We start from the raw sequence: 23805 nt of genomic DNA on the forward strand, positions 1-23805 counted from the left end.
TGCCTGTACTGAGCCAGATGTTCTTCTTCTTCCTTTCTTTAGACTTTCTGAAGGTCATTTAAAGTTTTTCTTTGGACATTAACTGCTTTTTCACCCATTTTCAGTCCAGTCTTTGTACCTGATCGCTTTCAGAGCGATATTTTTGTTTTTTGGGGGGGTTAAACCACTTAACCTAACTCAAGGGGACAAACCCGAGTTGTCAAATACAATACAAAACACACAACTTAGCAAAGAACCAATTTTAAATTTTATCTTTAGGGACTTTGTTACTAGCAACCTGTCACAGAAACACACTATTTAATTTCTTTGGATTGGGAAAGTAGAAGACAGAAAAAAAGGGGACAAGCTGAAAAATCTATCTACAGTGGAGGAACAGTACCTGAAAGTCATGTCAAAAAAAATTCAGCAAACACCTGACACAGGACCTGAAAGATGCACTTGGTCCTTCAGTTGATCCATCTAGTGTTCACCAAAGCCTCATCTCATGGTGTCAGTGAAGGGTGGCTGTCAAGAAGCCATTATTAAGGAAGGGAACAGGGAGAAAAGGCTGAGGGATGCCAAATTACACAAGAACTGGACTGAAAATCAGTAGCAGCAGGTCTGATGGAGTGATGAACCAAAATTTGACAGTTCTGGTTCAAATTGTGGTAATATGTCTACAACCACCTGTAAACTACTGTACAGCTCTGCCATAGTTTGGGTCTGCATTTCAGCCAGGGTGTTGGGGATTTGGTCAAAATCGATGGAATTATGAAAAGTACCACCAGACTTTGATGCACCATGCAATACCATCTGGAAAGCGTCTGATCGGCAGCAGCTTACTAAACACATCGAAACACCATCATTCATGGACTGACCTGAGCCGTGTGGGATCATCTCGGCAGAGAATGGAACAAAACGGCAGCTGATATCGAAAGAAGAGCTCTGAATGTACTTAAAGAACCTCGGAGAACTATTCCTGAAGACTACTTAAAGGAATTCCAAAGAAATGTGCCTAAGAGAGTTCAGGGCGTGCTGAAGATAAAGATGCTCAAGCTCATTACCTCATTATATCAACTCTGTTTTTGCCTTTTATATTGTATTTTCATGTAAACTTTTCAAATTTAAACTGTTGCACCCGTTTCCCATTACCCAGCAAGTTATATCTTAGAATTAAGGTGTGGCTCAAACTTTTGCACAGTCCTACATTTCCCATCTATAAAATGATTTGACACCTGATAAACCTTTAAAAGCACTGACCTGCCTCTCCAACTATCTGTTTTAAACAACACGCACTTACCAGCAGTTGTGTTGCGTTTTCGTCAGGTTAGTGGCTCAGACCTAAAACAGCCCAACATTATCTCTAATTCAGGCCTGGACCCAAGCTGACCCATTAAAGTACGTGGTACTCCTTTTATTTGTACTTGTGTACTCAGGCATAAATTAGACTTTTCAGGTACAAACTAAATAACACAAAGAGGAGCTTATGAATAAGAATGAAACTGAGAGGCCCACTGCAAGAAGATACACACCCAAGTGCTGAGATTGTAAAGATGAAAAGTGAGCAGAGGAAAACGAGCGTTTCAGGACAACCAGGCGGTTTCCTCTTCTTCCCATCTGGCAGCCTCACAGCGGGCAGTTATGAGGTAGCCCCAACCTACCTCACATCTCCCCGCTGTGCAAGAACGAGCTCAGCAACACAAGCATCCTCTCTCTTTCGCGAGTGCATACGTGCACATCTACAGTGCTGCATGCCAATGAACCCATTTTCTTGGAGCACCTACACAAGCTGCAATCTACAGATCGTGTTTCACAGCGCTACAGCGAGAGGCAAACACCTCCCTCTGTTTGTGCTTCATTCTAACTTCGCCCTTCTCTTCCCAACCACACACACCAACACCTTCCTCTTGTGAATTTTATTTTAATCCTTAACATAAAGACAGCTATAAATTAGGATAATCAAACTTGATTTATTACCTCCTGCACCCCCCCACTGTGTGTTCAACAGGAAGCTAAAGACTGGTGCTGTTAAAGTGTTCAAAAAACAGCAGGAGCTCGGTGTGAGGCTACAGTGGGCCAAAAAACACAAGATGACCTCCAGCAAGGACAAAATGTATCTGGACGTCTCTGTGAGCATCTGTCTCACTGTGTAAGTGTAGCACAGTGTCTGTGTGTGCATGGCTGGGCAACAGAGACAGCACAACTGAAAGCCAGCACTCAGACGAGGACCCGGTGCATCGTCTGTCTCATCTCAGCCAGTTTACTTACAAACTCTTTAAGTTTGAATTTTAAAGCCGACAATGTGCACAGGGCAGTGATATTTAAAATGAAGGTAAACTATTCCAATCTCTGCAGCCCCAATTGTGTATCTCACACACACACACAGTCCTGAATTCATTACTGAAGTCTCATCCAGACATTCAATGTGCTCTGTAATTAAATTGAGACGTGGGGTCAAAATTCCCACCTAGATTGAGTGAGATGAAATAGAAATCGGCTCACCTCTAACTGACTTTATAGAAATAATTACATAAGCTGCATTTATAACTGTTATTAAATAACAGCAGCACACGAGAACTGAAGTGTAATCCCAGCACATTTCGCTTCGCTTGCACTGATTCTTTAGAGATGACGACCGTGGTGGGTAATTAAGGGCAAACAATATACAAGTGGCGTGAAAAATGGAGGCTGCATTACCTTTCCAAAGCTTCCTTTCCCGATGGCCCGCAGTATCTGGAAGTGGTCAAAGTTTACTGTGGAGAAAATGAGAAGCAGTTAGTGAGAACGTGTCAGTTTGAGCTGAGCTATAAAACAGGGAACATGACATGTACAGCACTGTGCAAAAGTCTTGAGCCATCCCTCATTTGCTTCCAGGGATCCGGACTTCCCTGTAATCTTTAAAGTGGTATTAAGGAATAGCTCTCCAGGCTTTTTAAAGTGTTTCTGATTTTTAATCCAGGGCTTGTATTTGACCACTTTTTGTCTGTTAAGACCCTTCACACTAATCTCTGAAACATTCAAACATAAACAGACACCTAAGTCACGGAAAGGACCAGAAAACTTAACAAAGAACCAATTTTAAATTGTATCTTTACACATTTACTTGCAGCCTATTGCAAAAAAACAAAAGCCCACATCATTTGTTCTCACTTCTTTAGTTGAAGAATGCAGTTAATAACACCGTTAACACAGACTGACCTGGCAAAACACGAAAAAATAAGGGGGTGGTTCAAGACTTTTGCTCGGTACTGTATGAGAAATGGAAATGTGCACTTCACAATGTATCGCTGCACTTCGGCAGTACTGTGAAGATTAAATGTTTTTTCCTTCCCGATGCATGTGAAAGGTTAAGACTTACATCTCCAAATGTACTGGAACTGATTTGAACCAGAGGACTCAGCCACACTGTTACTATGTACTGCATAAACACGTTTACCGATGAAGGTAAATCAGACGCTGTCCTGACTGTGTGGCTAAATTTTGTGCTGAAAGCATCAAATCAATTGAATATCATTAACTTGCTATGAGAGGTTTTTACTCCAAGTGTGACTTTTTCTGGCTTCATACACCTTTCAGGGTCAAATTCAAGCACTTTGTGAGCACGTTTAATGTCCATTTTCAACATTTTCCAGCACATTACCATAAAAAGGATGCATATTTCACTTCGCATCACCTGAATAAGACCACGTGAAAGGCCAAATTAATAAGTCTTCTCATCAGATATTGATGCTTCTTTCTTATGTGACACAAAAAACAGGAGGAGACAGATCTTTGCTTGTGTTGTTTTTTAAGTTCATTCATTCAAAACTAACTGTAAGACGCTTAACTACATTGCAGTCTGTGTTATTGTTGTAGACCTAATTATCACCTTTAAAGTGTTTGTGCTAATAACATCATGTAGAGTAAGACAGGCATAGAGAACAGCACTGACTGGGAGAGGCTTTGAACAGATGACATACTCAGATCAATTCAACACTTTAGACTTTAAAAATGCACAAGCGTCTTTCAAAAACCCATTTATTTAATCTATCATCATTGTAGAGTTGGGCGATAGAACGATAACGATATGTATCGCGATATAACTTTTACTCGATAGAGAAATTAAACTATCGCGATAGACTTCGCCGCTCTTGTCCTCTTAAAAAAAAAAAAAAAAAAAAAAAAAAAAAAAGGTCAGCCAATCCAAATTAAGTAGCGCAGAGCCGAACCAATCACAGCCGCAGCATCACGTCGCGTGACTTGTTACGTACAGCACAAGTGCCAAGCCGCACGTGTGTTTGTTTGGGAAGCAGCCAGCGGGTAATGGAGGAAATGAGTGTGCCGACTAGAAAAATCAACCGAGCGTGACCAAAGAGAAAACAGATGATGGTTCCAATGCCGGAGAGATTGTCGAACGGAAGAGCCATAGAAGTTCTGTAGTGTGAAGGTATTTCGGCTATTTCAAGTCTGACAAAAAACAGAGTAGCGTGCACTGTAAATTGTGCCGAAAGCAAGTCTGGAAATACAATAAACTGGTGCATGCGTCACACTGTGCGCCACGTTATTGTTTCGGTGAAATGAATTTCTACAATACTGTTACTGTTAATTCTACTCTCTGCAGTGTTTAAATGCTTACATATACACACAGTTACTGTCCCTCCACACATACGACTCGGTTCTGCTTCTATGCCGCAGCTTTGTTTACTTTTTCCCACCGAGGCTTCTAGACTTCTGATTGGCCAACATTTCTGCACGGTTAGGAATCTAGCGCCACCTGCTGCTTTGGCATGTTCATAGCAGCGTTTTCCTTCATTTCTGCCTTTATGTGTGGACGGATTATTTTTTAAAACGAAAACGGAAAATCTCCGTTTTCAAAAATATCCGTGTACGTGTGGACGTGGCCTCAGTCTCTGACTGGAAGCGCTAATTCGTCATTCGGCTTTTGTCAGACTAAAGTAACTGTTAAAACTGTTTGAAAAGCTCAGCTATACAACAAGGAGAGATTGAGAATTTCCTTTTAGTTCTCAGTTTATTTGATATTGACAAAAGTTAGTCAATTTTGTCTGTTCTTCTGTAAAACAAACTAAGATTTATTTTTAGAATTAATATTTTGTTTCTAAGTGGAATTGACAATTTAGTCTGTTTCGTTTGTTCTATTTTGAAACTTAAACGCTTTAGCGGCTGCCTTTTGTGTAGTTTGCAATATTTGCCTTTATTTATCTGAAAAAGTCTCATGTTCCTTAAGTACATCTACCCTGTTGAACTTATTATGGGAAATAAATATTTAAATAAAAACAAGCTGCTGATTATTTCACATTTTACTTGTGAGCAACGGCACATTTAAATCTTACAAATATAGTTATTTGGCTTATATCGTGATAGATATCGTTATCGCCTGAAATGAAAAAAACATATCGTGATATGAAAAAATCTCATATCGCCCAGCTCTACATCATTGATATTATTATGTACAGTTATAATGTTCATCTCCCTTAAATAAACAGGCAGCCTTAAAGTGTGAAATAGTCACTTGTCTACTGTCTCAGTGGCTGATAGTGCCCCACAGGCCTCAATGTCAGCTTGAAGCCATTATGTTTCAATTGTTTAATGAGAAACAGATTTTGAATGAAAGCGAGGAAACTTCGGTAGCACAAAAAAGTGCTTATTCTTTGTTCCCATATGGTTCAGTCATATTACCGTCATTTCCCCCTAAGCTGTTCCCAAAGACACCAGGTTAATACTTGAAAAGGCTGCAGCGATACACAAAAATATCATCAATATTCTGTTTACTTGGTGACAACGTCGCTTTTAGCCTTCAATCAGAAAGCCTGACGTTGGCTAGTTAAGCATCGGGCTAACGTTTAACGCTTTCACTTGAGGGAAGTAACTCGTATTACTGCTACTGCTGTGTAATCTTGGTTCAATTCACAGCATATTCTACAAGTTACCCTGCAATAACTAACTGTTAGAATAGCGCCACCGTATTGTATCGCACTGAGTGCACTTCAATCCTTTATCCCGCGAGTTTGCTAGCTAGCAAAATAATAATACCAATTTGAAACAAATAACATGTGTAACGTACACACTCGAGAAAATTATTTACTAGTACTTACGCAAACTCCCCCGTTGTGAAAACGTACAAATCCTTCTTGTATTTTTCGTTTTCCAGCAAACACTCATTAAAACGGCCTCCAGGCACATTAGCGCACTCACCCCCGACTGATCAGGGAGGGGGTGAGGGGTCACACACTGAAACAGACTAACGTGCAGAGGTACAGCCCAGGCAGAGAAATGTTGCTTTTAGACTTTGCGACTCGTTTTATTTCTCTATCTGATAAGAAAACTATTCAATCAGATAGTTATTTGTGGTGAATGAAATACGGTTACAGTTTCAAGAAGTTTTAAGCACCAAATCCGAAATCCAAGCACTGCAATATTAAAATCCAATTCAATTTCTTGTTTGCTCCGAAATCTACGACATGACTATATACAGAAAAGCTTGACATGGTATGCAAAAAAAACCCCGAAGACAATACAAATACAAATACATGAACAAAAAATGTTTTAACTGTCAGTTATGTCATTTTAAAATTTTCCAAAACTAACATTTTCTTTGATTGACTGATATTAAATTGATTAGGGTCAAGTTTAGTGTGAACAATATTACACAAGCAAGCACGTGTGCGCATGCGCACATATTAGAATCCTTCGATCCTTCTCATATGTGCGCATGCGCACATATTAGAATCGCTTCGATCGCTTGTGACGCGGTAACTTTGCTTTGATCCTTTCTGACGTCATAACTTTGCTTTGATCCCAAAACCCATAAATAGGAGCGCTCACCTGTTACTTTATGCTTAACGGACGTTGACCTGCAGCAACTAAAACCCTTTCGAGAAGTTTTGAGAGCAATTTACGAGAGAAACCAAAACAAGTTCCGTTTTGTTTCTCACCAATCCACAGCGCAAACAGACACATTACACCATGTCAGCCAACCCATCCTTCGGCTCAGATGAGCTTGGAATATCTAAAGGGACCATTTTGGGAGATCACCACATGGTGGAGGCTTTCCTTGGAGAAGGAAGCTTTGGTGTTGTAACGAAATGTCGCAATACAAAAAACAACAAAACGGTTGCTATTAAAGTCAACAAGAGCGACCCTGAAATTCTGCTCCAGGCAAAACTGGAAATTTTCATCCTGGAGCAGCTACGACGCTTGGATCCAGACAGGTGCAACATTGTCGAATGGAACGGCTATTTCCTCGATGGAGAGCGCATTTGCTTGAATTTCGAACTCCTCGACCAAAGCCTGTCAGACTACATAGGGGACCGGAATAACCAAGGTCTCCCAATGAGAGAAATCAGGCCAATTTTGAATCAGCTCGCAAATGCTCTGTTCCACCTGGGTTCTGTGGGAATAGTGCATGCTGACCTCAAACCTGTCAACATCATGGTTGTGAACCGCAGTGAGTCTCAAGTCAGAGTCAAACTTATAGACTTTGGCATCGCATGTAACACCTCTGCAGTGATTCCTGGTGACTGTGTGGGGACAATTGGTTATTGTGCACCTGAGATTATGCTTGGCACTCCATATGATGAAGCAATTGACATGTGGTCTCTGGGGCTGGTAGCTGTGGAGCTTGCTACAGGGGTGCCTCTCTATCCTGGGGAAGACGATTATGACGTTTTGAAATTCATAATTGAAACTCAGGGTCAGCTACCAGATCATCTTCTAGAGTCTGGCTTGTACACTGACAGCTATTTCATCGAGGATAACCACAACGAACAGCGCTGGACATTTAAGACCCCAGAACAATTTCAATACGAGACAGATTATCGATCCAAGGAAACTCGATCGATAAAACTTAAGTGTCTCGATGACCTCGAACAACTGCTGAAGGTTAGGCGAGGACTGGAAAATGGCCAAACATTATTTGTAAGGCTAATCAAAGAAATGTTGGCCTTGGATGCAAATCAGCGCATAACACCCTCGGAGGTTCTGAAGCATCCCTTTTTCGACCCTGGCCTCTCAAGGAGAACCCCCTGCACGGACATGAATAGTACAGGGGGAGAACTCCTTGTGCTCTCTCAGCAGCCTTCAAGCTGGAAAAGTCATGGATCGCAAAAATTCAGCTGCAGTTTCCAAAACTCAGTTGAATTTCCTCAAAAAAGAGACATCAACACCTCAGCCAACCCATCTGCCTCTGAAGATGATCTTCAAATAACGAAAGGGACCATTTTAGGAGATCACCACGTGGTAGAGGCCTTCCTTGGAGAAGGAGGCTTTGGTTTGGTAACCAGATGTCGCGATACAAAAAACAACAAAACGGTTGCTATTAAAGTCAACAAGAGCGACCCTGAAATTCTGCTCCAGGCAAAACTGGAAATTTTCATCCTGGAGCAGCTACGATGCTTGGATCCAGACAGGTGCAACATTGTCGAATGGAACGGCTATTTCCTCGATGGAGAGCGCATTTGCTTGAATTTCGAACTCCTCGACCAAAGCCTGTGGGACTACATTGGGGACCGGAATAACCAAGGTCTCCCAATGAGAGAACTCAGGCCAATTTTGCATCAGCTCGCAAATGCTCTGTTCCACCTGGGTTCTGTGGGAATAGTGCATGCTGACCTCAAACCTGGAAACATCATGGTTGTGAACCGCAGTGAGTCTCCCGTCAAAGTCAAACTCATAGACTTTGGCCTCGCATGTCCTGCTTCTGCAGTGATTCCTGGTGACCGTGTGGGGACAATTGGTTATTGTGCACCTGAGGTTATGCTTGGCATTCCATACGACAAAGCAATCGACATGTGGTCTCTGGGGCTGGTAGCTGTGGAGCTTGCTACAGGGGTGCCTCTCTATCCTGGGGAAGACGATTATGACGTTTTGAAATTCATAATTGAAACCCAGGGTCAGCTACCAGATCATCTTCTAGAGTCTGGCTTGTACACTGACAGCTATTTCATCGAGGATAACCACAACGAACAGCGCTGGACATTTAAGACCCAAGAACAATTTCAATACGAGACAGATTATCGATCCAAGGAAACTCGATATATAAAACTTAAGCGTCTCGATGACCTCGAACAACTGCTGAAGGTTAGGCGAGGACCGGAAAATGGCCAAACATTATTTGTAAGGCTAATCAAAGAAATGTTGGCCTTGGATGCAAATCAGCGCATAACACCCTCGGAGGTTCTGAAGCATCCCTTTTTCGACCCTGGCCTCTCAAGGAGAACCCCCTGCACTGACATGAATAGTACAGGGGGACAAAACCTTGTGCTCTCTCAGCAGCAATCATCGTTTGGGTGGCCAGAATTCTAGGGGAGCTAGAAAATTCTTGTGGAAAAAAAGCCCAAAACAATAACATCAACAAAAACAACCAATGAATATGGTCTTAAACTTGGGCACAATTTGGCTTGAAATCCATCAACTAATCTCTCAATATTCAAAGCGGAGCAGCAGACAACTTACCATCACATCAGTCCTTCAATCAGACCTACAACAAACGTCTTCCTTCTCTCACCCCAACCGGTCGCAGCAGATGGCCGCCCCGACCTGAGCCTGGTTCTGCCGGAGGTTTCTTCCTGTAAAAAGGGAGTTTTTCCTTCCCACTGTCGCCAAAGTGCTTGCTCATAGGGGGTCATAGAATTGTTGGGTTCTCTGTATGTACTATTGTAGGGTCTACCTTACAATAATACATACAGCCTTGAAGTGAGTGGTGATGTGATTTGCTGCTGAATGAATTGGGAACTAATTGGAAATCTGGATATTAATTAAATAAACCTGCTTTGAGCATCAATTAATTGTTGTTTGAAATTCTTTATAAATATATAAATATAGTGCCACTCTTCTACTGTTTAAATTGCAACTGTTTAAAACTGACTAATTTATTCATACACTTGAGCATAAACACACGCACAGTAAATGGCCTGTATTTGTACAGCGCTTTACTTAGTCCCCAAGGACCCCAAAGAGCTTTACACTACATTCAGTCATTCACACATTCACACACTGGTGATGGCAGCTACATTGTAGCCACAGCTGCCCTGGGGCGCACTGACAGAGGCGAGGCTGCCGGACACTGGCGCCACCGGGCCCTCTGACCACCACCAGTAGGCAACGGGTGAAGTGTCTTGCCCCGGGACACAACGACCGAGACTGTCGGAGGCGGGGCTCAATCTGGCAACCTTCCAATTACAGGATGAACTGTGAACTCTTGAGCCACGATTGCCCTATATACACATATACTTTACAGTACTAGTCAGTGCTTACATACTAGTTCTTTTCCCTACTTTTTCATGCTTACTGGTACAAATGCCTGTTACTAGAGTTAAATGCTATCAATGTATTCTCACAGTTATGGAACTGTACAAATGCATACAAAATAACGCTCACGTAAACATAACTGTGCACTAGTTTGCCCTTATTGCTGCAGTTTGTTTCAAGTTGTTCTCTCACACACACACACACACACACACACACACACACACACACACACACACACACACACTATGTAACGTTTCAGCAAGAAAATACCGCCCCTCCCCCCCACAGTGACACCACCACCACTAGTCTGCACAGCTGACATGAGGCAGCATGGATCCATCCTTTCATGCTATTTATGCCAAATTCTGACCCGACCATCTGCATGTCAGAGCAGAAATCAAGACTCATCAGACCAGGCAACATTTATCCAATCTTCTCATGTCAAATTTTGAGAACTGTAGCTTCAATTTCCTGTTCTTAGCTGACCAAAACGCTCTTCTGCATTCTTTGGTTGCAACAAATGGTTGTATGAGCTACGGTTGCCTTCCTATCAGACATTTTTCTCTGACCGTTGACATCAATAAGGCAGTTTTTCCAAGAGAACTGCCTTTCACTGGATATTTTCTCATTTTTGTCACCGAAAAGGGTGTCTGTGTTACTTCTTGTCTTATATATATTGTCTCTGTTTTCCTCTGTCCTTTGTCAGTGTCGGTTCACCTACCCCTGTGTCTCCATATTCCCAGTGTTCAAGGTTTCCGAGTGTTTTCCCAGTTTAGGTTTTCATGGTTGGTTCTGTTTGCTACTCAGCCAGAATAAACAGCTCTCTCTTTTTAAAAGTAGGCTCCAGAATGGATGATGGCATGTTCGCATGTCTTTATGCAACACTGAGTGTGCTGAACTAAAGGTAGGCCTAGTTTCATTTTCATGGTCATTATTATCATGACAATGATTACGCCTTATTCTGATTATTTCTCCCTTTTGGAGATGTAACATTTACATGAGGGGTGTAGGAACATTTCCCCCTAAATATTTTTAGATAAATTTTTGTTGAAGTCACTGTTTTTGTCGTATTGATGATGCAGCTAGAATAAGTGCTTTTAAATAAAAGAATAACCATTCAAAGTGCTCAGTGGTGAAACTGTAACTCTTTCAGCGTTTGACAGCTGGACAAGTGATGCCGTATTTAAAGAAACATGAGATGAGTGCAGCATATTATCTGAACAGAGATCATTCAATGAGCAAGAATAAACACTGAAAGAGAAACACTTCACTGTTGATTATCATATGAAGTCTAATAAAAGCTGTTAATCTGTTAATATCCTGCTAATCTGCATACAGCAAATACAGAACATGCGACTTTAAAGCATCCAGCAAAGTGATAACTGTCCTCTGCCCACTAAGTAGTGACTCTACAAAAGATTATTTTCAATATCATCTTTATATTATATTTAGTTATTCTCCAGCGCAACAATGTAAGGAGCTCTGTGATTGGTTAGGAAAGGACAGACTGGCCACCTCGATTTTTCTTCACTGCACATTGATCCATAGCTTTGCTCTGTAAAGGCTAACAAAGTGCTTTTGCTTTACAAAGACATTCAGCGTCGGTATTCACTCTTTTAAAATGCCACTGAACACTGGAGTGAAATGGAGCCCTGATCCTCAGAGTTTTATTGTTGCTAACATTTCTTATAGATAGCACAGATAGTGCCCCACTGCAGTAATCACTCATGTCTAGATATTCCTGTTAAAAAGGAGTTTTTCCTCCCCACTGTAACATGGCAAACATAGCAAACGGATAATCCAGCTGAAGCTTCAGACAGCCGTCAGACAGTGAAACACTGCCATCTGCTGGACGCGAATAACAAAGACGCTGCTTTGACGGGTGAGGGAGTTTCAACAAGTCTGCAACGACTCAAGCATCAAACTACAGAACTATTCTAGCGGACATGGTGCTCTAATGACTGCTTCATTAACGCAGCTCAGAAAGGATCAAACATATCAATAAATCATAAAACACAAAACGTCTCTTATTGCCCAGGGCTCAGGAAGTGAGTGTGTTCCTTATAGCCCAACACGTTCTCACTCCCAACTCGTCAAACGTGTGACGCATGGTCAGGCTCCCTCTGCTTCACTTATGGACCATATGGACCACCAGGTAAGACCATTTAAACGGACAGCATTTATAGAATGACTATTAAAAGTCTGCGAGTGTCAGTAATGTTAATGTGGTTATGTTAGTAATACACCGAGTGCTAATATAACAGCTTTAAGATGCATTTGTAGATATTATTACGTGTTTTACCGTCTTTATGGTGCTAGCTTAAAGTTACGGTGTAAACGTTAGCTTATATTGGAGGAAAGCTGTTACTGTTTAAACGATGTTAGCACAGAAATATTAGCTTCTGTCATGACTGATGAAGTTACTAGTTAATAAAGTTTCCAGTAAAGTGTTTAATCGCAGCCACAGACTGACAGCAAATATCTCGATTAGCTTCAGTGCATCTGTAATAAATATGTGCAAGTTTCAGTGCTTCGTTTAAACTGTATGATACTTATACTGACCCAGGGTCAGTGTAAAATACAATCCTAGCTGTGTGAACAAAGCCTGGCTGCTTTAATCCTGCATGACAAACCTCAGGATGCAGGCTATTATTACTCTTTCCTGCTGGCACACCTGTCACACCTGAGAGTCAGCTAGAAACTCACAGTGACGTGGACATCATGCAAAGACTGCCAGACTCTGTAATACTGCAAATGATCAGTGACTCAGGTTATCACTAAACTTTAAACGGCACCTCTGTGTCTCTGTGTGCTGAACATCTAGGATTGAGTCAGGCTGCATTGACTGTGGGACTTTAATGTGTTAAAAGCAGGTTGAAGACGGCTCAGAAACATTTGAAGATTAAAATTTAGCATTATGGCTGCTGGTGGTTTGTAAAGCCTCTACTCAGCTGTATTTTTGTTACTAATTTATGTTTGTTGTTGTTTAACACAGATTTCAGAAGAGCAAATATGCTTAATAGTTTAACTAGATTTCATTTGTCAGTGTGGGACTGCTGAGTCACCTGAAGAACTCATTTCATTCATTCTCCACATGATGTTCATTTACAGAAATGTTTCACAGGAACTGATTTCTCCCAAAGGGTGAACTAGTGTGTTTCCATAGATTACCTCTGTATGAATGTACTTCTTAAATGAAGGCAAGTGTTTGTCCTTTTTTGTTCCTCAGGTACAGTACGTGATATCAAGGGCAGGCGGTCATCACTGGGGGTAGACAAGAAGCAGACGTACTTCCAAGAGGGAGCTGCAGTGAGGTCAGAGGTCAGAATCTGAAACAGCTCAGGTTTATATTTTAGAGGTTATAAAAAATCAAAATGTATTATTTAAAGAAACCTTTAAATAATAGTCATAATTATGATTATTATAAGAAATATCAAACATTTAAGTGGATTTTCTGTTACACATATCGTGTTAGCCCTGCAATAAACTGGCAGCCTGTCTTTGTCCTGTATCAGCTGGGATAGGCTTCATCCTCCTGCAACCCTGAATTGGATACATTGTATTCCAATTATGTAATCTGATCATTTACAAACTCAAGGTATCTAATCAAAATGTAAGTGATGCCGCCCTTGACAGACAGGGAGATTTTATTCCTCAAAGACCATCATCCAGTCGAAGTACTAGTTGCCACGTGGTCAGTGTTCTCACAACCATTGATTTTATCTCACAACTTGTTTTCACCAAAGAATTTCAGTAAGTAAATATTCTTCAATCTCTTTTTCCCCCCAGTGTCTGCAGATCAGCATCAGTGTCCACGTGAAGAACCTAGTTATGTTGCCAGTGTCAACCCAACAAAAGGTACTTTACCTTCTTGTATATATTGTGATTCCTTTACTTTTATATTTGTTGTTATAGTTGAGTTAGGCAGGGCTTTTGTGCAGTCCTAAGAAACATACTGCCTAGAGTGTTTTTCACTTTGTGGAAGAGTTTCTTTATTTTTTTTCTGTTAGTGTGTGGAACTGAGGTGCTTCGTCAGGAGCTCCTTCAGTTGTTGGAGGATGGAGAAGAGGACGCAGCCATGACTTGTGAGACGTTGTCTGAATCAGCTGCTACTCACTGGGCGATCAGAAACATGGTGTCCTTGCTAAAGTGGAAAGAGGCCAGGCCTTGTCTTATAGACAATATGTTAGCTACTCTGGATCCACAGTCACACCGTGTGTGTCAGTGTGGCAAACAAGTAGTTGTGAGGTGTCTGGACTGCCTGCCTCTTCCATTCCTTTGTGCTGACTGTGATATTGCAGTTCACACACGCTTTGTCCTGCACAGCAGAGAGGCAGTAACAGGAGGGTTTTTGCAGCCTTCATCAGAGTTTCACAATCCAATATGTACGGTTTTTAAGTCTTATGCATTTATTGCTATGTACTATGAGTGTGTGCTGTTATTGTATATTTATTGTGTATCATTTAATTTCCAATTCTTTTTATATATATTGTGTGTTTTTAATGTTAGTTCGGCTGTTGCCTGTGCAAAGACCAGACTGTGTGTGACTGCCCAGCAGGTAACGTTGAGGTTTCACCCGGTGCAATTGTGGCTCTTGTAACCATAAATGGTAAGTTGCTCTTTTGTCACACAGTACATACACAATAGATGTGTTTGCAGGTTTTAGTGCAAATTGTACATTGCTACATTGTTTTGAATTACCCTCGGCCCGCAGTATATGTGGGCACCTGTCAAAGGTCATTTGGATTTACCAGACCGCTTTGAAAACAACATGGGAAAAAATGAATGTCTTTGTTGAGCCATGACTGGATTTCTCCTTATCCTTCCTAAAGGCCGTTATAACCTTGCACTGCCAGTGGTGAGCTGCACCAGCTGTGGCCTAATGTGGTCCCCCTCAGTTAAGGACTTCCAGGGTGGTGGATATTGGCCTGGCACCTTAAATTTCTGCACCCTGTTTTCAATGGATGTCTTTCAGTCTTTCTATGACATTAAGAAGCTGCAGCAGGGATGTCACTTAAGGCCTTTGTCAAAGTGCTGGATGAACGAACAGCCCATTTTGGAAGGGTGAGTTTCTAAATTTGTCAAGTTTAAGGAAATTGTGCAAATCAATGTTTATGATGACTGTCCGTGAATATTCTGTTGTTTGTCCTCTACTTAAAAGACTGGCCGAATATCAGCTGATGCCTTCAGCAAAAGTTTCTTGGAGTGGAGTGCTGTAAAGTGTGAGGTGGACAGGATGTGCAAGGAGCCATGCTTTAGCTGCCCTGCCTGCACTCCAGACATGCTCGCCGTCTCAGTTGATGGAAACTGCAAGCTTTATCGCTTTCAATCAAATGCAAGGTACGTTATGCATTGTGTACATAAATCAAATATGGATTTGTACAAAAATTGTATTTTGATGTTTCTTTTCAAACAACTGTCACCGTGTTCGTTCAGCACTTCAGAGCAGGGGAACTTTGAAGGTGTCTTCATTGAGAAAGATGAGGAAGTTGCTGAGTTTGTGAAATACATCCAGAGACACACAAATGATGTAAGATACACATATATATCAGTGCTGTCAGCGTTAATCTTGTTAAAATGACGTTAACGCCATAACCATATACTCATACGTGTGTGTGTGTGGATACATATTTGGATGGGTGGATATTTACTTTGTTTTTCTCTTGGTGTTGTCGTAATACTATTTACTTGACTTTATCTTAATGTGTACTTCATTTTGAGTAGCTCACACTTGGATGTGCGAGGTATACTGCAGCTTGTAGGCTTGGATACGTTTAAGACATTTTGTTATAAGGTTGAATGAATTCAGCAGTCATGTATTGTGACCTCCTTTCTATAGATCAAATGGGGAGGTGCGTTTCAGGATGGGGCCGGTTCTACAGTTGGAGAAGAGGTGGAGCAAGTAAACAGTTTCCTGTCTAGGGCGGCCATCACAACGAAGTACATGTCTAAAGCAGGTGTGTGTCTGTGTGTGAGATTCCACTCAGTCTCCTGCTCATTCATTCTTATTTGTATACTAACTGAAATGCAGGGCGAACAGACATGCTGAGCCTCCTGGCTTTGGGCTGGAACAAAAGGAAAGTGGAACAACTGGGCCGCACTTTGAGCCAGAGATATCTAAAGGTCATTTTTTCAACACCCATTTTAATGTGTGTGGTAATGGGGGGGAAACACCAGTACTCTAAAAATGTCCATATGAATGACATTTATTAATGTATTCTTAGATCATAAGGATCCTTAGAGAACAAGTGGAGAGCCTGAATGCGAGCAGAAATGAGCTGGGTGTGGATGACGACACACTGCAGCAATGGGCTGAAGGTGAGTCTCAATATAATGCACTCGTGTATAACAACAGGACCCACCATGGCCTCATTAAAGAACTTAGAGTTAAGATCTTTCTGACAGTGTCAACAAACAATGAAAAATAAGCTTGTAAAAGCAGAATTGATGGCAGAGTTGTTGCGTTTGATCAAATTGGATTGGACCTGGGTTGAAGTGATGTCGTACTAGTTGGTTTTATAAAGCTGAACACCAACATACTTGTTATCTCATGATAATGCAGCACATGAAGGCTCCAGATGTCTTATAATGAATATCATCAAGTCAGTGATTACAGAGTCCACTGTAGTTTGGTGACTGTTACTCATCCTGTGTTCTGATTAATATTCCTCTCACTTAGAAACGGATCAAACTGATGGCAGCCTTGGAGCGTTGCAGGCACGAGTAGAGCAGCTTGTCGTCATCATCAGAGTGCGAACACAAAGTCTTTACAGACAAAATGGTGTCACAGTTTCTTTGAAACGGACCGTTTGATGCTCAGTTTGTACAGCTTGTACAGCTACTTTGTAAACAGAATAAAATCAGATCCAGGTTTGTTTAAGCTGGATGTGATTTGTTCTAGCAAACGAATTGATGAGTGTAGATTAAAATGTAAATATATGCATTATGTGAAGGTGTTCCTTTTTATGATTATTTACAGATAGCAACAAGAGGCGACACAGAATTCGCAAGGTCATCTTAGATGAGAAGAAACGCTTGGCGGCTGCTGTTGACGACTACAACAAGGAAACAAGCAACAAAGCAAATCGTATCCAGTGATGCCCTCATGCAGAGCGACGTTTGGCCCTGGCAGAGCACAAGTGAACGTAAGCTCTTGATTTCTAAATATCCTTTTTAAACAAACTCCCAGTATCTGAGCAGCAGTTGAATGTTTTGTTCTTGAATCATAATATGCTGCTATGTTTTCCCATCTGATGTTGTTAAACTGCAGCTGCTGCTGACCTCCGGACAAAGAGAAAGGTCTTTGAGAAGGTGATGGCTGTGAGGCGCCTGAGAGAGGAGGAGATGATCCTTTGCAGGGAGATGCAGCATCACTGGACAGTGTTGCAAATGCGATCTGTGGTGTTGGGGACAATCTCCTCAGACTGTAAGCACATCTTTTATTTATTTATACATTTGGTGATGAATTGATTGAAAATAATAGCAGATGCTAAAGTCTTACTGGATCTTTTACCTATATTTGGGTTGCTAGCTAACACTGCCTTCTCCCTTAAAAAAAGTTTACATGATCCTAACTCCTTGTGTTTATGAGGTGAGTTTTTTTGTTTGTTTGTTTGTTTTACTTATATTTAATAGTTTTGTTGTTTTTACAGCCTCCCTTGTTGGCATGTCGGAGGATGCACAGAAAGGACTCCATAGCCTGGTTTAAAAACAAAGTGAACTGAAAGCTGAAACGCTCAAAGTAAAGGACGTGTACAAGAGAATCCTCAGCCACCAACCACTCCTGGAAATGGACTCGGAGGAGGAGGAGGACGTTTCAGACGATGAGAGTGATTTGAGCACTTCTGATGAAGACTGATTGTGTCATCATTGATGTTATGTTTGCTAGAATAAAAAGTTAATCACATCTGTTTAATGTGATTTTTATAATGTCTGTTTCAGAAATTGCTTATCAACAGACATTTTACATGTTGAGAAGAAAAATGTAATTCCCTTGGTGCAGTTGTTTACCCTGAATCATTCTTTCCCATCTAATTTAATGACTCGTGTACATGTTCAGATACAATAACATAATTGAATTCATGGGATGCTTTCTGGGCTGCTCAAATTACCACAAAATGTAAAAGCACCAGGCAGCACACTCACAAGGACATGTTTTGTTCAGTGTTTTGTTGAAGAAATCAACAAGTACAACTGAGATGTTTGCTGTAGTGGTGTGTTTGTTAAGAAGCATGCCAGCACACTGGTGAACTGACAGTCCCAGAATGCACCCGAGCCAGTGACTCGCCCCAGAACAAATGACATTAATTATCTAGAAAGACAACCGTGATCAAAGACTAAGTAGGAAACAAAAGATAAGGAAAGGTACTGTGGGGTAGGAAAGAAAGGCCAGAGCCGTGCAAAATGACCTCCAGCAGGCCACAAATATGCACGTCTGCTCAAACGGTCAGATACTGACTCCATGAGGGTGGTATGAGGGCTCGACGTCCACAGGTGGGGTTGTGCTTACAGCCCAACACCGTGCAGGATGTTTGGCATTTGCCAGAGAACACCAAGCTTGGCAACTTTGCCACTGGCGTCCTGTGCTCTTCACAGATGAAAGCAAGTTCACACTAAGTACTTGTGACAGAGTCTGGAGACATATTGGAGAACCTTCTGCTGCCTGAAACATCCACCAGCATGATGGTTGGGCAGTGGGTCACTAATGGTGTGGGTGGCATTTCTTTGGGGGACCGCACAGCCCCCCGTGTGCTCGGCAGAGGTAGCCTGACTGCCATTAGGTGCTGAAATTAGATCCTCAGACCCCTTGTGAGACTAAATGCTGGTGCGGGTGGCCCCGGGTTCCTCCTAATGCAAGACAGCGCTAGACCTCATGTGGCTGGAGTGTGTCAGCAGTTCTTGCAAGACGAAGGCATTGATGCTGTGGACTGGCCTGCCCATTCCCCAGATCTGAATCCATTTGAGGACATCTGGGACATCACGTCTCACTCCATCCACCAACTGCACCACAGACTGTCCAGGAGTTGGCAGATGCTTTAGTCCTGGAGTCTGGGAGGAGATCCATCAGGAGACCATCTGCCACTTCATCAGGAGCATGCCCAGGTGTTGTAGTGAGGTCATACAGGCATGTGGAGGCCACACAGACTACAGAGCCTCATTTTGACGTGTTTGAAGGACATTACATCAAACCAGATGAATGATTCTGTATTGCACTGATCAAGGAACCAACCCAATAGGAGCTAAAGGCATCCTCTTCACATTACTTAACATAGTGAGTTTATACTATGTTTAATGTGCATTTTCTTCATCAGTCTAGAACATAACATGTTAGCGCTCCCTGGTTCTTTTTGGAGACAGATCCTGAGACAGCAGGCAGCTTTGGAGAACTCATGCCAGCTGTGGTCATTAAGGAAAACTTTGATTTAATATTGATTTCATGACAACTATCCTCAGGCACATATTCCTGGATATATACAATGACACGAGTAGACACTAACCCCCAGCAGTCTGGTGCTATGACAGCATAACTAAGGGCTGACCTGAACCAGCCCCAACTATAAGCTCTATAAAGAAGTGAAGTCTTATGCCAACTCTTAAAAGTCTTGACCATGTCCACCTCCAAAACTCATAATGGACTTTGGAGGTGGACAGCTATCAAGCTCCTCACAGAGGAGCAGCTTGACAGCTAACAGCTCCCAATTTACTTTAGTCCAAATACATGAATTCAAATTGAGGTGATAACTATTTATCAACAGTATGAATGTCTGTTCCCATCCAACAAAGTTGTTACTACATACCATGTTGAGCAGGGCTTCCACTTGACTTTAACTTCTTCTTTTTCCTGAAAAACATGATATAAACAAACAATTAATTCAGAAAGACATGCAGGTTGCATACAAAAAGGAGCCTACAAACATTTGTGTACTGTTGAATGGCTCAATATATTATACAGTTAGTTTACAAAAATATAAGAACCACTACAATGCTTGTACTGCCAGCATCGAGTGCATGTCAGCAAAGCAACACTGCTTACATTGTGGCTCACAAGCTCCACTCCTTTTCATCAAAACCAAAATTTTATCTACATTCTGTTTTTTACACTTTAAATCCCAGTTAGGTTAAATATTACCAGTAGCTTTTCAGATAAAACAGTAATAAAGTCCTAATGGTTTCATAAATCTTCATATTTTTTTTCATATAAGCATCGGGGGCAAGGCTGTCTTGCAACTGTTGAGGTCACTAGTGTGCGCCCTATTTCTTCCAGGATCACTCTTCATTTGTAGGTTTTAGTGGACTCCTACTACTGTGAAGTGGTTTTCATGGGACAGGGGCTTGTATTCCAAGATCTGGGAGATTGTAGAAATGAGCTGTGATGCCCTTCTTGCCATCTTTCCAGAAATATCAGTGATCTGGAAGCTGTTAGGCTGACTTACAGCAGCAGCACTTTCTGCACCTGCAGAAACTCCAGGACACATTTACTAACAGTGTTTGTTGCTGTGTGTGCTGCAGCTGCAGCTTTGAATTTCTTTTGAGAGCTAATATTTTGGCTTTGGTGTCTTGTTATGAAATGTACAAGAGTAAGAGTGTTAGCATGTGTGTCAAAGCTACGTTTGACTGGGAAACTCAAAGCTCAATAACCTGTATCAACAACAATTCACTGCAGCCTGTGTAATATTTGATGCATCATAATTTATTCCAGTCTATCTTGCAAATACATGTTTGCGTTGCAATGTCATGCACAACACACACAACTATTAGAGCCTTAAGATCAAACCTGCGTCATTCTTTTGGTCCACTGCAGTGTAGCAGTCAAACAAGGAGAAGTGAAGTGGCCCCAAATGGCCAGGATAGAGATCAGAGGGTTAATGCGTAAAATGCATAAAAATATTATTGATTACAGGATAATACATTAATGTTAATATCAACAATAAGCTTTTTACTCTGAAGTTACAAGTATAAACAATGCTGTTGCATTTACACTTACATTTTTTACTATAAGTATGGAAACAAGTGAACAGCATTTTATAATAAGTTTAACTGGAATTCTGTACACTGAAAAACAAACAACAGATAAAAAACACAAACAAACAGCCAGTGCCTTCATCTGTCCATTAAATGTCAAACATCGCTTTGACCTGTAGTCTCTGCTCGTCAGCACATGCTTTTAAAAAGAGCTCCATGTCCTCTGCAAACTGAAAAACAAAGAGGAAGAAGTCCCTCTACACAAAAACACTGTGGATGACAGGCCAGGCAAACATCTATTGACCTGTTTGAATGCCTCCTCATCATGTGAGCCTTGAAGTTTTTTTGTAAGAAGACTAAGACCACAGTGAGGACGTTTCATTTTCATGGACTTTCCACAAGCCCCAGTTTCATTTAGCACAGAGGGTGGAGCACATGAATGTTCTACCCAAGATTCAGGAAATGGTTTAGATGCTGGAGACGAGACATGGAGAGGGAGACGAGGCTCCACGGAGAGTTCAGTGGGGAGCAGTCCTGAATGCTGACATGACAATAATTGCCTTGCCATATCCCCACGCTGTATGACTGTCATGTTACAGAAGGGCAGTGAAAGTGCACCGGCACATCATTTTGTCTGTAAGAGAGAAAAAAAGAAAAAACATGTAATTTAAATGTAGTTGTATAGAATGCAGTCAGTTTATCTAACAATCAGATTGTACATATTAACAAAAATATCCAAGCCGTCCTCAATAATGAAAGCAAAATGGTGTGGATCACAAGAGCTGTCAGGAAATGTGGTGAACAGGAAAAATATTTAATGAAAACACTTTTTTCTCTCGCTGATGAATGAACTGAACTGTACAATGTGAAAAATAACTTTTAAGTCAACAAAGACCTGCAGAGGTGCTGAAAAGAAGTGCATATTTATGACTTTAACTATGAGGTATATTTAATACCAACATACCTTTGAAAGGCAAAGCACTTTGAATGTGTCCATTTATATGCTGCTCAATCTTTGCCCTGACAGCAGGGCTGAGAGTGGGGCACAGAGGGCAGTGAAACAGCCAACACGTGGTGCATTCCTGCAATTCTGGCCTGGAGGCAGAACTCCAATTTGATATTTGCATCTAAAACAGAGAGAAAAACAGATAAACACCATATACACATTTAAGTTCAGGTTTTAGCAGAAATAACACGTTACAGTTAGCATGTAAGAGATTTGGGAGAAAATTCTTTACAAAAACATAATTTACAAGAAACTTTTATTTGTGACATACGTATCTATTGACATATAAAAGACAACTGAACAAAGGCTAACTAACATCTGGGCAATAAAACAGAATAAATAGAGAATATTAGTATTTATACATATATAAAACTCTCTGTGACGACCTTTACAATGTTTTTGCAGGTGGAATGAGAGACATGAATAAAGTGCAATATGCAGTAAATGGAACAATGTGCATTGATGTTACAGATCGTGAAAAGTAGTGAAGTGAATTTGTTCATAACAAGCAAAAATCAAATACGTTTGAAACTGACCACTAAATGCTAACCAGAGGTGTCAAAAGTGCACATTCTTACTAAAGTTTAGATGCCTCGGGGGTCTGACCGTTGTTGTAGCGCTAACAGGGGAGGAAGCCAGAGTCCCCTGAGAGGACCCACACAAACACGGGGAGAACATCCAACCTCCACAGAGACTCTCTCTGCAGTAAAAGCACAAAATAAAAATCACACCGTCATGTAATTCAAGAAACTGGTCTTAAAAAACATTTAATCTAATATGTCCACATGGAGCCCGTGTTAAGGTCCGTACTGGGCTTCAGAACATCAAGTGAACAACGTCAGATGGGACCTGGGTGCGTTGTCTCCTGATAGAAAGTGCTGAGGATCAGAAGGACTCAGGGACAACACGATATCTGTCCAGCAGAGGGCGGCATTATTCCAAACGGCTCCATCCTAGAAACATGATGTGGAACAGCTGACCTGTAGATCTGCTCAAGAACAATCGTCACAGTCTGATCACAGTCAGTCCCACGTCTGCCATGTTCTCAGCTTCCTTTAGTACAGGTAGCTTTAATGATCATTTCAAGTGTGGTTGTTTCATGGAAACAGAGAGCAGACTGCAACATCTGTGACAGCCACCTCTAACACTCTGATGGACGTGTGGACAGCAATGCTGCCTGGAACAGTACCGATGTTTCAGGGCTGATGACGTTTTTGGGTGGGACATCTACATCCTGACATATCAAGGTTACTTTACTTTTACGTAAATTTGCTTTACAGAAAAATAATAGCATTTGTCATCCCTTCACAAACACACACATCGATTTAAACCTGACAGACACATATTTGGAAATTAGACGCGATGAATCAAATCAGAAAAACAGTTATTAGTTATTAAGTTTAGTGACGGCAGCAGGGACAAAGCTGCTTTTATAAGACTTTGTCCTGCATCATTCTCATGATAAAACAGACTCAATGGCCCCAAGATATTTATATGACTGCACTTGCTCAGGTTTGTCCGGATTTCAAACTGTTCTAAAAGTCTTTTGATTCAAATCTGGGGCTGTGTTATTGAAAGCAGCAGAGAAATCGATGAACTGAAGTCCTTTACTC

General features: G+C 41.4%; 2 protein-coding genes across 3 annotated transcripts in view; one reads left to right on the top strand and one right to left on the bottom strand.

Annotated features, from left to right (window-relative positions):
- Positions 1 to 23805, bottom strand: part of LOC146577685 (protein NLRC3-like) — a 98052-nt gene that overhangs the window by 52145 nt on the left and 22102 nt on the right. The gene's annotated exons all lie outside the window — the stretch shown is intronic.
- Positions 6943 to 9279, top strand: LOC146577687 (uncharacterized). Its single transcript, XM_085269752.1, has one exon. It carries the CDS (start codon positions 6943 to 6945, stop codon positions 9277 to 9279), a length of 2337 nt encoding a protein of 778 aa, XP_085125878.1.

Source organism: Mchenga conophoros, linkage group LG3 (assembly GCF_057382185.1).
Source record: "Mchenga conophoros isolate Kocher_MC1m ecotype Shallow Benthic linkage group LG3, M_conophoros_male_GT1.1, whole genome shotgun sequence".
NCBI classification, from domain to species: Eukaryota; Metazoa; Chordata; class Actinopteri; order Cichliformes; family Cichlidae; genus Mchenga; species Mchenga conophoros.

Coding starts and splice junctions, on each gene's coding strand:
- LOC146577687 (XM_085269752.1), top strand. CDS start 6,943: ATGTCAGCCAACCCATCCTTCGGCTCAGATGAGCTTGGAATATCTAAA.